General features: G+C 42.9%; 1 protein-coding gene and 1 non-coding gene across 5 annotated transcripts in view; both read left to right on the forward strand.

The window, feature by feature from the left end:
- The window catches only part of osbpl9 (oxysterol binding protein-like 9), a 52,390-nt gene extending 43,787 nt beyond the window's left edge, over positions 1–8,603 (forward strand). For all 4 annotated transcript variants that reach the window (XM_046300818.1, XM_046300817.1, XM_046300820.1 and 1 more), the window contains 13 exons: positions 699–858; positions 2,641–2,753; positions 3,543–3,658; positions 3,754–3,839; positions 3,992–4,169; positions 4,344–4,428; positions 4,511–4,621; positions 4,735–4,798; positions 5,010–5,150; positions 5,958–6,036; positions 6,224–6,315; positions 6,547–6,682; positions 6,928–8,603. In XM_046300818.1, the coding sequence (XP_046156774.1) occupies positions 699–858; positions 2,641–2,753; positions 3,543–3,658; positions 3,754–3,839; positions 3,992–4,169; positions 4,344–4,428; positions 4,511–4,621; positions 4,735–4,798; positions 5,010–5,150; positions 5,958–6,036; positions 6,224–6,315; positions 6,547–6,682; positions 6,928–7,002 (1,436 nt within the window). In that variant the 3' untranslated portion in view covers positions 7,003–8,603. The remainder of the gene's footprint in view (positions 1–698; positions 859–2,640; positions 2,754–3,542; positions 3,659–3,753; positions 3,840–3,991; positions 4,170–4,343; positions 4,429–4,510; positions 4,622–4,734; positions 4,799–5,009; positions 5,151–5,957; positions 6,037–6,223; positions 6,316–6,546; positions 6,683–6,927) is intronic.
- A 1,680-nt stretch (positions 8,604–10,283) lies between these two features.
- On the forward strand, positions 10,284–10,372 carry LOC123998371. Its single transcript, XR_006832269.1, has one exon. It is a non-coding gene; the product is annotated as a small nucleolar RNA snR60/Z15/Z230/Z193/J17 (small nucleolar RNA).
- Positions 10,373–16,241: the final 5,869 nt, after the last annotated feature.

Genomic DNA, 16,241 nt, shown 5'->3' on the forward strand with positions numbered 1-16,241 from the left:
TAGACAAGTGGCTGTAACAGAACAAATTGTTTAAAAAGTCAAGAGGTGTGAGTATTTTCTGAAGGCACTGTAGTTTGCAGCTGTACTCGGACAAACATTTCACTCTGTCACCTAGAACTTGCATTTAGGGCTTGAGTATCCACTCAGTGGGAATGTCACGTCATAATCACCACACACATAAAACACTATTGACTTTTTAAAATGTACTCAATTGTATTTTTCAAAATGGGTTTTCATTAGGTTTGTGTCTCTTGCTAGAAACTGCTGTTAGCAACAGGAAGTTTTGTTTTACTACTAGAATGTCTGGGGTGTATGTGAAGCAAGGAGAGCACCTTAGGTACTTTCTACAAATGTCATTATTCCTCTGGCTTGGTAGATCCTGCCTGTTTTCAATCCTGCTGATGCTGCTGAATAAAAGCTGAGCTGTGCACTAAGGAAGAATCCTGGGAGCACACATTGCACTGCAGGGGAGATTATGCAAGGAATAAACTTCTCATGGTTCTCTAACAATATGGGAACAGAAAAATGGTGTCCATATGATCACTGAGAGGAAAAAAGCTGCATAGAGCCTCTATGATTTTAGTTCAAAGCAGTAAACAAAAATAGCCATTTTTGCTATACATGGTTTAGGCCCATCTCAGCTGGGACCTCCTGCTCACCCCCACCCTGTTTTCTCTATCTCTCTGTCTGTGTTTCAGGGAGTGGCCCCTCGGCGCCCAGCAGTAGCGTTGCCTCTCCCAGTCACATGACCATCACCTCCCACTCGGTCCCTGACTTCTCTTACTCCAGCAGTGAAGACGAGTTCTATGACGCTGACGAGTTCTCCCAGAACAGCACGTCTCCCAAACACTTCCTAGAGTGAGTGTTTACTCTCTTTATCCATCCACACAGCAGTATACTGGGGATTACAGAGACAAAGGACAGTGATGGAAATGGTCCACCTGACCACATCCTGGCACTCTATTTCATGATTTTATTGATCCTTTGTTGTCGTTGTACATTTGTGAATTGTGCTTGTATACAAATGGCAATTTCCTGAAACTGGTCTGATTCAACCCCATGTTAAATACTTGATGGGTAGGGCTGTGGTGGTCATTCAATTTTGTCAGCCGGTATTGTCAATGAAAAGACTGCCGGTCTCACGTTAAATGGCTTTAACATATACACGTTTAGCAGCTCCAGGCCTCCATGCATACAAACCGCTGATGCGCGCCTTTAGAACATCCACATATAAACATTCTAATAAATCAATTGAATATATACCATCACAATAAATCCATTATTTATTTCAGGCAGGTCAAAAAACCTTATGAAATGAAGAAAATGTATTTCAGAAGAACAGAATATGAGTAGGCCGACTGTATGTCATCTGGCTGTGGCCATGCCATAGGCTGTAGGCTTGTTCATTTAGCTGACAAGATATGCCTAAGTCCTGTGCCATTATTTTATATTATATGATTTTATGGTAAAAATAAAATAATTGCACCTAGCTGAATAAAATGGCTATGTAGAGCGTAGAAGTTTGAGCTCTGTTCCTTCCCTCGGGCTGCACACACTGTTCTCTCAAGTGGTCATATTTTCACACCTCAGACTATTCTCTTGTCTTTACTAATATGTCAAACGGGCACAGGCAAAAAGGCATCCTTATACACTCATAGGCGGTTAGTTTTTCAATCATGCAGGGTAGGCTACTCCAGTTATTTCACTGTACACATCAACCCCTGTTTGAGGAGCATGCAGCCTCTTGCTGCACGACAGGTGATATTCCACCCAAACTCTGTATGCCATGGGCTCTCCAACCATGTTCCTGCAGCTAGCCAGTGCTTCATTTGGGAAACCAATTGAAATCTGTCAGGGAACATCGGTAATAGAACGTTTGGAGCAGAGCATAAGGTAACCAGTCCATCCAGTATGCATAATAATGCAGTCCACACTCAAAGGCAATGACTAAAATGTGTTTAATTTTGGAGTGTAGGATAGACCAATTATGTACCAGAGACACATTCAATCTTTATTTTTTTATGTTGCCGTGCGTAATATGCAGTAGGCTATTTATTGCATCACGGAAAATTGTTATTTTCATTTGAATTTTTTCGGCCTTGATCACATATATAGTGTATGAATTAATTATCACCTAAGAAAGCACTGTCTATTATGTTGTTAGGCTTTGAAACAACCACAACGACCATGTTTTCCACTCAGTTTCAACCTGTTGTTGAACTTCTTCAAATTTTAAAAGCACATACTGTTTTGATAAGTGTTTGATGTGATTTTCATTTGCATTGATGTCAGAGTGGTTAGAGGGACAATAGAGCCCTGAGTACCAGGCCAGTAGGACCTGATGGTAGTTAGCAAGTTGGGTACTACCAATACATGTCCAGAGTGCATAAGAGGAGATTACCGTACGGTCACGTGGAATTTTACTGCGGTCATGACTCATGACTGCTGGTGTGGTGGTAATACGGTCTCCGCACAACCCTAGGGATGGGGAAATGCAACTTGTCATAAGATGATTGTGTTTTACTGGAGGTGTGTTTTAATCCTGTGCCTTAATGGCATATATTTCCTATTAGGTAATCAGTTATTTATTTCTGTGCATCCCTCCACCTTCATCTCTCCCTCCATCCTTCTCTCTGTCAGTCCCTCTAGGCCTTCTGCTGCTTTGCCTCACAGCGATGATGGAACAGTGCTGAAACGACCAAACACTAACGAGTCCCTCGACTCCTCCATGTCTAACGGCACCACTGACGCAGGTGACACACACACAAACACATGCACATTGCCCTACTTATCCTTACACCTGTCTACCTCCAACAATAACCTACAGTGAGACCCAATAGTATTGGGACAGTGACATGTTATTGTAATGGTGAGAGGTTAGCATATCTTGGGGGTATGATGTTTGTGCATCTAACATTCGCACTCATCATTATTCACAATTAATTCAGGACTATTTGTAATCATGGTAGCATCCATATTAATGTACAAGTGTTTAGAAACATTCTTTTCTTATTTACAATAAAATTCACTCCAAAATGACACCATACATTATTTACCATTCATTTCTATTGGGCAGAAAATAATCCGAAACACAACCAAAACTAACAGAAAATGCATCCAACAGATTTGTAGAGTCACAAGCTTGATGTAATCATTGCATGCTAAGAATATGGGACAAAATACTAACTTGTGACTACTTCAATACACATTTGTTCAAATACTTTTGGTCCCCTAAAATGTAGGGGCTATGTACAAAAAGTGCTGTAATTTCAAAACGGTTCACCCAATATGGATGAAAATATCTGCACTTTAACATCATAGTCATTGTATAATTTCAAATCCAAAGTGCTGGAGTACAGAGCCAAAACAACAACACAATTGTCACTGTCCCAATACTTTTGGAGCTGAATGTATTTTTATGTAACATCACATTCTGTTCCCTTTGTGGCTGATGTTTTCTTCAGTAACCGAAAAGAGGATGTCAGGCTGTCCTCTATCAGTGGTGTAGGTGTTTTTAACTGTCTGCTGTCTGCTCTGGTCAGATCAATTTGACAGCCATGATGATGAGGCGGAGGATCAGGGGGAGTCTGTGGAGGAGCACAAGAGTGTCATCATGCACCTGCTGTCCCAGGTGCGACTAGGCATGGACCTCACCAAGGTAAGAGCTCTGTGTGTCTGTCTGTCCTTCTTTTCACTGTCTCTTTCTCTCTTGCTAACTGTTTCTTTATCTTTCCCTCGCTTCTCTCTCCTCAGGTGGTCCTCCCCACATTTATCTTGGAGAGGAGGTCTTTGCTGGAGATGTATGCTGACTTCTTTGCACATCCGGATTTGTTTGTCAGGTATGTCACTTCAAATTCTCTCCAACAGTTTCCAAAAATAAGGACAACATTTTGTTTCAGAATCCCATCCATGGCATTATGAACAGATCTTTGCTTAGTTGGGGTCATAACCTTTGATCCAGTGGTGTGACGGCTGATGTTCTCATCCCCAGTATCGCGGATCAACTGGAACCCAAAGAGCGCATGGTGCAGATGGTAAAATGGTACATGTCAGCCTTCCACGCAGGGAGGAAAAGCTCAGTGGCCAAGAAGCCTTACAACCCCATCCTGGGAGAGGTCTTCTTCTGCCACTGGGACCTGCCTTCAGAGAGTGAGGAGCCCACTGCAGTGGTGAGCACTGACAGATCCCATTGTACCACAGTAAAGACTGACAATTTATATTCATATGATATGATTTTTAAGTAAAACTGTAATCAATGTTAAGTTTTGTAATATTGAGGCAATTTTTTAAAAAATTTTGTCAATTATTTACTAATAAATCAATGCTTACCACCAACCCCTCAGGAGCCATCGTCAGAGGGTCCAGTGCCATGGTCTTCAGCCAACAGTGTGTCTTTTGTAGCAGAGCAGGTCTCTCATCACCCCCCCAGTGAGTCTCCCCACCCAGTCAACATTACAGAGAACCAGAGCCATGGAGTTAACTGTACTGTTGCCTTTCCTCTTCCTTGTAGTTTCTGCATTCTACGCAGAGTGTCTGAGCAAAAAGATTCAGTTCAACGCCCACATTTGGACCAAGTCAAAGTTCTTAGGAATGTCAATTGGAGTCCACAATATTGGCCAGGGTAAGAAATCGCTTCAAGCACTTACGTAGTCCATAAATGTGTCCTCACACACTTAAAAAACCTTATGGTCTTCTGTGTGTTCTGATGTGTGTGCTTCGCTCTCTCTCCTGTAGGCTGTGTGTCCTGTCTGGAACATGACGAGCACTACATACTCACCTTCCCCAATGGCTATGGCAGGTAGGCTCTCGCTTTAAACGTGAATAACACAAGCACACTCACTCACACTGTCTCACGTTTGTTGTTCTGGAAATAATAGTCCCAGTTAACTTATTTTGAATTGAACTCCAGTACAGCGCACATGATTTACTGTATGTAAAGTGAGTGTGTATAAATGGGTATAATATGTTATCAGTATTCCCTGACATATAATGGGTGCTCCTTTCTTCAGGTCGATCCTGACTGTCCCATGGGTGGAGTTGGGTGGAGAGTGTAACATCAACTGCTCCAAAACGGGCTACAGTGCCAGCATTGTGTTTCACACTAAGCCCTTCTACGGGGGCAAGAAGCACAGGATCACCGCTGAGATCTTGTAAGGGGATTTTCCTATTTTTAATCATGCATGTAGTTTTACATGCTGACCCCACCCCTCGCGTTACAAAATGAATGTACACATACATGTTATTCAATCATTGCATTCAAAATGCTCGCGCGTGTCAACAAGCATCTCTGTAGCCAGGCACTCAAATAGAACCAGGTTCTATTTGTGATGCTTGACTCACTACAAGTACCGTCTCTCCCATCTCCTCATTGGTTTTTAGGAGCATATACCCACGTGGGTGTGGGTATGAACATGAACGGAGGTCCACACTCCAGCTAAATTGGTGGTGGTAATGCACCTTAAAGTTGGTTGCCAACTGCCATATAAAGTCCAAAGAAGAAGACTGAAGGAGGAGAGATTACTAGAAACTAACTCGGGTCACCATTTTATCTGTAGATTAATTGTCGGATTAGAGAAACTTGTGCATTTCAGGTAAAATAACAACCTAATATTTATATCCTAGAACTAGCTAAATTGCCATAAATGTTTAATGTTTTTCAACCTGTCCCCAAATTAATATAGTTGGTTCTGAGTTTTGATATTTCAACCTGTGTCTTGTTCGCGTCTGGTGTGGATGGACAAAATCAACATGCGGACGCACGCGCGCACCCGGTTTAGTCAGCATGCTGGCCTGTTCTTGCTTTATTTACTGTGCTCACAGCAGTATATAGAAATCAGTCTTTGTTGTGATGTTAGATGTGTTCTAAAGGTTTTGTATCATTTCAGCCAATAGTTTTGAAAAGCTCAAACTGGTTCTCAAAATGTTGTATTATATATTACAAATGTGTTTGTTTGCAGTCCTCCCAATGACAAGAAGTCATTCTGCTCCATTGAAGGAGAGTGGAATGGAGTTATGCACGCTAAGTGGGCATCTGGGGTGAGTTGAGTTTAGAAATGTGATCTCTGCTTGTTGTCAATGTGGGATTTTCAGGAAAGGATTGTTGTTTTACATTTTATATCTGACCTCGAAACACTGAAGGTTGACCTCGTATATTAAAATCAAAATAGAAAGTGTTCATATTTTATTCGTAAAATAGAGTTGAAAGTGTATCTCTTGAATCCAGGAAAACTCCTTGTTCATTGACACGAAGAAAATGGGCTGTATCAAGAAGAAGGTGAGGAAGTTGGAGGACCAGTTGGAGTATGAGTCCCGCAGGTGAGAAGCCTCTTTCTTCATATTATCATGGCCACAGAACTACAGTAATAAGTAGCTGTTTTTTATTTGTTCTGTCCAGTCCCCTTTCTGTGGATGTGGGGGTAGTAGCTCCTGTCATGGCATCCAGTTTAATGGCGCTATCAATCCAACCAGGCACAAAATAATCAGATTTTAACAACTTATTTTGTTTGGTCTGAAACCTCAAGTCACTGTTTTGTGTCTGACCCTCAGCCTGTGGAAGGATGTGACAGTCAGCCTGAAGTCGAGAGACATCGATGCAGCAACGGAAGCAAAGCACAGGCTGGAGGAGAAGCAGAGGGGGGAGGCCAGGGAGAGGAAGGAGAATGAAATGCAGTGGGAAACTAGGGTGAGTGTGCCTATTCTTATCACACATCTCTAGAGCCCTGACAGCAATATTAACAGCCAAGGTTAATAGTTCACGGTCATGATTGTTTAATATGTCGATGGAAAGTATATGACTCATAGGGTGCCTCGCTTGCTTGTCAAAATATTTGTGAATTGCAGATGTAAATGTTAACCTGTACCTTTTGGATTTGTGAAAGAGGTGTTGTAGTCCCCAATGATTTAAGTCTCCATGTTTACTCCCTGCAGTTGTTCCATGAGGATGGAGAGTGCTGGGTCTACGATGAGCCTCTACTGAAAAGAACTGGATCACAGAGGCACTGAGGCCACAGATACAGATCTCGGAGTCTTAATAAGAACTCTCTTTCAAACCACTTCTTATCCAGGCCTTGGAATGACTGATGATTGAACATGTACACAGCTTTGCATTTTCAAAGTTAAAATGGAATGAAATTAAGAAGAAACATCTACGATGTAAAAAAGAAAACTCCTTGTTTTCGCCAACACCACCTCCACCTCTCCATCCCCTAAACGACTAAAAGAAGCATAATAACAAAACCAGTACCAATGCCCTTCGGCTACACAAACAAGCTCTCACAATCTGTCAGGAGGATCCCCACGAGGGTCCCTGAGGGGGAGGGTGTTTTGATTGAACAATCCTTGAAAAACAGCATTCTATATCTCAGGAAAACTGGTGACTGAGGAATGAAAGCTGTACCTCTGGGAGTTTGACGGCCTTATGGTGGAATCACAATGGGGAGAACTTGGCTTGCCTACAACTATCTACAGCTGTTTATATATAGATACATATGATGAATATATATGATTTTTTTATTTCCTTTCTCTTTCCTTATGGCAATAGTAAATATTTGAGGAAATTAACTCTGTGGCAACACATCAGGAATCATTCCATTTCCCCTGCTACATTTGTCCGCTCTCAAGTTTGTCGACATTACCTTTCCCATTGTACTAACTTACCATCTAGTGTGTGTTTATCTGCTCAAGAGGACCAGAAGAACCCAAGAAGTATGCATTTGCAAGATAGACAGAAGGTGGAGTTGAGGAAGAGGACTTGTCTCCATGTTGATTATTTTCCCTTTTGGCATTTATGAACAAATGTATGTTTTGTTTTTTGTTTTTCAGATGATTGGGTAACATGTTAAGGAGCTTTAATGAGAGTAGGTTTTATTGAGTGCTGCTAGTGTCCAAATTTGGTTGAGGGTGCAAAATGTGCTTTCCAATTGTTGTTCAACAGGAAAGCATATAACAGTCTCATGTCTGCTTTCAAAATAATGGTTAATTCCCAATTCAGTGCAACATCATTTTAACCTCAATATGCAGATGTTTGGATAAGTACCTAAAATAAAATACAGATTTTTTTCACTTGAGCATATGAATCATTAGGTATGTTTGTGGATATTCTTTAGCGAATCCATTATGTGCAATATTGTAAGCTAAAGTCAGATATGTTCATTTACCCCTCAGAAGACATTTTTATCAGTAAGCAAGGCCAGGTTATACAGTACATGAATTTACTTTTTGGTCAGCGGAAAGGAGTTGTGACCGAAACAATGTGTAGGGATATAGAACACATTCCTGCTGAATACACGCATGCGATGATTGCCTGCGGTGAAAAACTCAAATTCAGGTGGATTTTCATCCTATTCTCTCTAAAGTAGGTAAATACTGTGTCTTCTAAAATAATAGAATTTACAGAGTTTACACACAAAAAAGCCATTATTTTTTCATGTTATGTCTTTGTAAATTAATATTGAATTGAGGCCTTGCCATACATTTCCACAGCACTGTTTCGCTTCAAAGGAGCAATCAAAACAATGTATTTTTTATTTCCTTGAAATCATAACACTCGATTGTATCGCATTTTCATGTTCATTGATGCAAAATATTAAATCTCCCTGAGTTTACCTCTGTTTAGTGTTTGACACCCTTCATTAAAAAAGATTGTGGCATAAAGGCGCTCCATGGTCAATCTGACGTATTCATTGGCCAAGCATCATTTACAATGAGTGGTACGGCCTCTGCAGTTGTCAGGGCATTCATACTTCTTGCACTTCACGGATCAGCGCAGAACTGTTGGGAAGAAAGTGAGTTTGTGTTTATATTGGACCTCCCTCCCCCACGTATCCTCAAACAATCATGTCAATGCGGAACGAAACAGAGCCCTCGATGCGGTATGGAGCTCAATTTGGCCTCTGCATGTCACCAGAGGCCCCACAATTGCTTCACACAATATATGGCGCCTCCGACCACATTTTTGGATCAAGCATAAATTGTCTCCAAATGCTGCACGGCCAATGCAGACAACAGATTGACCAAGTTAGCGCCTTTAGTTTATCACATTCTCATTGGTTAATGGGTCGTACCCTGAGAAACAAACTCGTGTTTGGCCAAACATAGAAGACGATGCTGACTTCCCATAACTCAATGCGAATGCGTGCCATACAAATTCAACTACTGTTCCGTTGGTCTCCTTCGCCTCTTGAGTCTTAAAGGTTATCATCATGGCTTGTATTGTATATGCCAACTTTTTGTAATCCTGTGAAGCACATGCATGTTGTTCCTCATACTTGAATAGCTATGGCCTTTAAACGTGTCATTCTTGGGCAAGGACCTAGTTAGGTCATTTTGCGCTCGCTAGCTAGTAGGCCTACCTTCACCACGTATTGTGAACCAGTATGTCTTCTGTATCAACCACACACAACTGTATTCTAATGGGCACTGTTTAATATAGAAAGTCGCGGTAATTAACGCAGGAAAGTAGACTGGAAAGCTAAGCCTCCCATGCTCACATGATGAATAAGTGTTGATAGGGACGGTTCGATTGAAGAAACGCCAACCGTTCTTACCTTGTGAGCAAATGCTATTGCTTTGTATCAATGTTATTGCAACGTTGATAGTTGTGTCATTGTCTCTCATAGGCGCCGTTTTCAGGAATATCCTCGTGGTTCACCTTCGGTAAGAGTGCTAAATTAAATCACAGAAAACCATTTCGCTACAGAGGCTTTTTACTTTAAACTAGTCTACATTTGGCAATACCAGTTTGCTGGATCTTTTATTTTTTTGTGTGCAGGTATTGGGGAGAAGTACGTCAAGTGGAATATGCACAATTCGGTATGAACGATTATCTGGGTCTTAACATCCATGGTATTAGCATGGTTTGGTGTAACCCAAGATTGAGACCTGTCCCATTGATGACCCCATTTGCTACTCGACCTGTCAGGATGACGAATCTTCAACCACCAATTGCGTGTTCTGAGGCATAACATGAGTATGACATGTCTGTTAAGCACTTTTATTAAACTATATTTTCTCCTTTTACAGCTGCAAACCTTAATCTGTATTTTTCCACTTAATCTTATAGCAATTTTCGCATGTACTGTAAATGATTCGATTCATAAACATTGATCTCTCAAATACATATTTTTATTGACGGTGCAGTTTAATTTAGTTCAGCTCTTCTGGTCTCTGAGCTGAAATGTAACATATTTCTTATCTGCAAATGGCTTACATTGTGGGAATGAAATTATCTGGACCTGTGATGGTAAATTACCTTGTGTACTTAACCAACATGAGACTGCTATCATCTGATTCAATGATGACTGCATAGTTAAGCAGCTAAACCATGATGATTATTTAGCGTTGTCTTTCACTCCTATCTGACATGTTGGGTTGATTAGGTATTTGACCCCTCACTGCATAGGGAAGCATCTAACTTTGTATTTCATTCAGGAGATAATGGAAATGACAAACATTGGACAACGTTGAAATGGTTTGCCTAGGCTAACAGTTTTGACACTGACTGCATTGTTCATCTGATTCTGTGACAAAGTATATTTTGCACCTGTGCTGTATCCTTCAAACTGTCATTTTGTTGCTTAACAGGTTCTTTACAGGACTCTGCAGGTGTCCTGATGACCACATGGTATGGCAGGATACTAGTGGCTGAATGAGGTCACCAACAAAGATCCCATATGAACTGGCAGTAAAAGGCAGTGCTATCTGAAATAATGACATAGAACCAGGTCTCTGATCTTTTTGAGGACATAATATTGGTACACACTCGTATGATTGGTGATTGCTTTTTGTGTTCTTGGAAACATTGAGCATTTTGAGTATAATTTATTTTCAGTCCCAGTAGATGCAGAACAAGGATCTGGTATGATTAGGATGAATGCGGTGAGCTACAAATATATATTTTTTAATAAAGTGGATGCCATTGAATCAGTTTTCTGATCTTGTTGAGATGTTATTGTTACGTATGCCATGGTGGCGAAGTAATTACAATATGGCAATTAAACACTGGACTGGTAGATGTGCAGAAGATGAATGTGCAATTAGAGATACTGGGGTACAAAGGAGCTAAATAAATAAATACAGTATTGGGATGAGGTAGATAGATGGGCTGTTTACAGATGGGCTATGTACAGGTGCAGTGATCTGTGAGCTGGTCTGACAGCTGGTGCTTAAAGCTAGTGAGGGAGATATGAGTCTCCAGCTTCAGTGATTTTTTTGCAGTTCATTCCAGTCATTGGCAGCAGAGAACTGGATGGAAAAGCGACCAAAGGAAGAATTGGCTTTGGGGGTGACCAGTGAGATAGACCTGCTGGAGCACGTGCTATGAGTGGGTGCTGCTATGGTGACCAGTGAGCTGACATAAGGCGGGGCTTTACCTAGCAGAGACTTGTAGATAACCTGTAGCCAGTGGGTTTGCCGACGAGTATGAGCGAGGGCCAACCAACGAGAGCATACAGGTTGCAGTGGTGGGTAGTATATGGGGCTTTGGTGACAAAACGGATGGCACTGTGATAGACTGCATCCAATTTTATAGATGACATCGCCGAAGTCGAGGATCGGTAGGATGGTCAGTTTTACGAGGGTATGTTTGGCAGCATGAGTGAAGGATGCTTTGTTGCGATATAGGAAGCTGATTCTAGATTTAATTTTGGATTGGAGATGCTTAATGTGAGTCTGGAAGGAGAGTTGGCAGTCTAATCAGACACCCAGGTATTTGTAGTTGTCCAGGTATTCTAAGTCGGAGCCGTCCAGTGTAGTGATACTGGATGTGTGGGCAGTGATCGATTGAATAGCATGCATTTAGTTTTACTTGCATTTAAGAGCAGTTGGAGGCCACGGAAGGAGAGTTGTATGGCATTGAAGCTCGTCTGGAGGTTAGTTAACAGTATCCAAAGAGGGGCAAGAAGTATACAGAATGGTATCGTCTGGGTAGAGGTGGATCAGAGAATCACCAGCAGCAAGAGCGACATCATTGATGTATACAGAGAACAGAGTCCTCCCGAGAATTTAACCGTGTGGCACCCCCATAGACTGCCAGAGGTCCGAACAACAGGCCCTCCGATTTGACACACTGAACTCTATCAGAGAAGTAGTTGGTAAACCAGGCGAGGCAATCATTTGAGAAATCAAGGCTGTCGAGTCTGCCAATAAGAATATGGTGATTGATAGAGTCGAAAGCCTTTTGCCAGGTCGACGAATACGGCTGCACAGTAATGTCTCTTATTGGTGGCGGTTATGATATCGTTTAGGACCTTGAGCATGGCTGAGGTGCACCCATGGCCAGCTCTGAATCCAGATTGCATAGCAGAGAAGGTACGTGGGATTTGAAATGGTTGGTGGTAATCTGTTTGTTAACTTGGCTTTCGAAGACCTTAGACAAGGTAGAATAGATATAGGTCTGTAGCAGTTTGGGTCTAGTGTGTCACCCCCTTTGAAGAGGGGGAGGACTGCGGCAGCTTTCCAATCTTTGGGAATCTCAGACGATACGAAAGAGGTTGAATAGGCTAGTAATAGGGGTTGCAAGCAATTTGGCTGATTTGTAGGGGTCCAGATTTTGCAGCTCTTTCAGAACATCGGCTATCAGATTTGGGTGAAGGAGAAATGGTGGGGGCTTGGGCGGGTTGCTGTGGAGGGTAACGGGCAGTTGACCGTGTTAGGGGTAGCCAGGTGGAAAGCATGGCCAGCCGTAGAGAAATGCTAATTGGAATTCTCAGTTATAGTGGATTTATCGGTGGTAAGTGTTTCCTAGCCTCAGAGCAGTGGGCAGCTGGGAGGAGGTGCTGTTATTCTCCATGGACTTTACAGCGTCCCAGAACTTTTTTGAGTTTGTACTACAGGATGCAAATTTCTGTTTGAAAAAGCTAGCCTTAGCTTTCCAAACTGCCTGTGTATATTTGTTCCTAACTTCCCTTAAAAGTTGCATATCACAGGGGCTATTCGATGCTAATGCAGAACGCCACAGGATGTTTTTGTGCTGTTCAAGGGCAGACGGGTCCGGAGTGAACCAAGGACTATATCTATTCCTAGATCTACATTTTTTGAATGGGGCATGCTTATTTAAGATGGTGAGGAAGGCACTTTTAATGAATAACCAGGCATCCTCTTCTGACGGGATGAGGTCAATGTCATTCCAGGATACCCCGGCCAGGTCGATTAGAAAGGCCTGCTCACAAAAGTGTTTTAGAGAGCGTTTGACAGTGATGAGGGGTGGTTGTTTGATCGCAGATCCATTACGGATGCAGGCATTGAGACAGTAATTGCTGAGATCTTGATTGAAAACAGCAGAGGTGTATTCTGAGGGCGAGTTAGTTAGGATATCTATGAGGGTTCCCATGTTTACGGATGTGGGTTGTACCTGGTAGGTTCATTGATAATTTGTGTGAAATTGAGAGCATCAAGCTTTGATTGTAGGATGGCTGGGGTGTTAAGCATGTCCCAGTTTAGGTCACCTAATAGCACGAGCTCAGAAGATAGATGGGAGCAATCAATTCACATATGGTATCAAGGGCACAGCTGGGGGCAGAGGGTGGTCTATAGCAAGCGGCAACAGTGAGAGACTTGTTTCTGGAAATGTGAATTTTTAGAAGTAGAAGCTCATTGTTTGGGTACAGACCTGGATAGTAAGACAGAACTCTGCAGGCTATCTCTGCAGTAGATTGCAACACCGCCCCCTTTGGCAGTTCTATCTTGGCGGAAAATGTTTTAGTTAGGGATGGATATTTCAGGGTTTTTGGTTGTTTTCCTAAGCCAGGATTCCGACACGGCTAAGACATCCAGGTTGGCAGAGTGCTAAAGCAGTGAATAATACAAATTTTGGGAGTAGGCTTCTAATGTTAACATGCATGAAACCAAGGCTTTTACAGAAGTCAACCAATGAGAGCACCTGGGGAGTAGGAGTGGAGATAGGCACTGCAGGACCTGGATTAACCTCTACATCACCAGAGGAGAAGTAGGATAAGGGTACGGCTAAAGGCTATACAAACTGGCCGTCTAGCACGTTCGGAACAGATATTAAAAGGAGCAGGTTTCTGGGAACGATAGCATAGATTCAAGGCATAGTGTACAGACAAAGGTAAGGTAGGATGTGAGTACATTGGAGGTAAACCTAGGCATTGAGTAATGATGAGAACAATATAGTCTGTAGAGACGTTTAAACCAGGTTATGTCATCGCATATGTAGGAGGTGGAACAACACAGTTGGTTAAGGCATATTTGAGCAGGGCTAGAGGCTCTACAGTGAAATGACACCGTAATCACTGACCAGGACAGTAATGGACGAGGCATATTGATAATAGAGAGAAGCATGCGTAGCCAAGTGATCATATGGGTCCAGTGAGTGGTTGGGCTGGCTGGGGACACGGCGATTCAGACAGTTAGTAGGCCGGGGATAACAAGTTAGCAGTTAGCCGTACAGGGCAAGCAAGCTAGCAGTTAGCAGGCCAGGGTTAGCAAGCAAGCAGTTAGCAGACCGGGGTTGGCCAGCAGTTAGCAGACCGGGGTTGGCCAGCAAGCCAGCAGTTAACAGGCCGGGGTTGGCAAGCAAGCTAGCAGTTAGCAGGCCGGGGTTGGCAAGCAAGCTAGCAGTTAGCAGACCGGGGTTGGCAAGCAAGCTCGCAGTTAGCAGACCGGGTTTGGCAAGCAAGCTCGCATTTAGCAGACCGGGGTTGGCAAGCAAGCTCGCATTTAGCAGACCGGGGTTGGCAAAGAAGCTAGCAGTTAGCAGACCGGGGTTGGCAAGCAAGCTAGCATTTAGCAGACCGGGGTTGGCAAAGAAGCTAGCAGTTAGCAGACCAGGGTTGGCAAAGAAGCTAGCAGTTAGCAGACCGGGGTTGGCAAGCAAGCTAGCAGTTAGCAGACCGGGGTTGGCAAGCAAGCTAGCAGTTAGCAGACCGGGGTTGGCAAGCAAGCTAGCAGTTAGCAGACCCGGGTTGGCAAGCAAGCTAGCAGTTAGCAGACCCGGGTTGGCAAGCAAGCTAGCAGTTAGCAGACCCGGGTTGGCAAGCAAGCTAGCAGTTATGAGACCCGGGTTGGCAAGCAAGCTAGCAGTTAGCAGACCGGGGTTAGCAAGCAAGCAGTTAGCAGACCGGGGCTCGCAGTTAGCAGACCGGGGCTCGCAGTTAGCAGACCGGGGCTCGCAGTTAGCAGACCGGGGCTAGCAAGTTAGCAGAAGGGCCTTAGGGGGATGTCGCGATGGAGGTATTTCTGTTTTTTCCTCTTCGTGCGGTGATGTTGATAGACCAATCATGGATTAGTTGGTTAGCAGAATGGGCCTACAGCGGACGTCACGCCTGAGGGGCCTGTTGGAATCCTCGGGAAAATTATGTCGGTATTCCAGTCATTGAGGATGGGCGGGGTTCCGTGCCCCATACCGGCAGTAGAAGGGGTCCGGATATTGTAGCCCAGGAGTGCTAGTTGTGAAGATCCAGATATAAATGTTAAGAGTTTGCGGTAGGAATCCAGTGATATGGAGAGAAAAAATAGGTCCGTTATGCTCTGGTTTGAGCCACATTGTACGAACTGGCGAGAGCTTTCCGAGCTGAAGGTTAGCTGATGACCGTTAGCAGTGGTTTGCTGGTAGCTAGTTAGCTGACTAGCTTCAGTTGAGGGATTCCAGATCTGAAGTAAATAGAAATAAAAAATGTAAAAAACAGGTTGTAGGCGGGTTGTTAGGAGAGTATTTTGAAGTTGAGGTTTAAGAAAATATTTTTAAAAGATATGGGAAGAATAATATATAAAAATATATATACAAGGGACACGACAGGACAAAGACGTCTGACTGCTACGCCATCTTGGAAGAGACAAGTAAAATATATAGTGAAAACAACAGTGGTCCTAAAACGGAGCCTTGAGGAACACCAAAATGTTGATTTGTCAATTGATTTGTCAGAGGACAAACCATTTACAGGGACAAACTGATATCCTTCCGACAGCTAAGATCTAAACCAGACTAGAACTTGTCGTATAGAACAATTTGGGTTCACAATCTCTCCAAAAGAATGTGGTGATCGATGGTATCAAAAGCAGCACTAAGGTCTAGGAGCACGAGGACAGATGCAGAGCATTGGTCTGACGCCATTAAAATGTAATTTACCACCTTCACAAGTGTATTCTCAGTGCTATGATGGGGTCTAAAACCAGACTGAAGCGTTTCTTATACATTGTTCGTCTTCAGGAATGCGTAACTACTTTCTCAAAATATTTTGAGAGGAAAGGGAGATTCGATATAGTTTGATAGTTTTTCATATTTT

The sequence above is a fragment of the Oncorhynchus gorbuscha genome, linkage group LG15 (assembly GCF_021184085.1).
Source record: "Oncorhynchus gorbuscha isolate QuinsamMale2020 ecotype Even-year linkage group LG15, OgorEven_v1.0, whole genome shotgun sequence".
In the NCBI taxonomy this organism is placed as follows: Eukaryota; Metazoa; Chordata; class Actinopteri; order Salmoniformes; family Salmonidae; genus Oncorhynchus; species Oncorhynchus gorbuscha.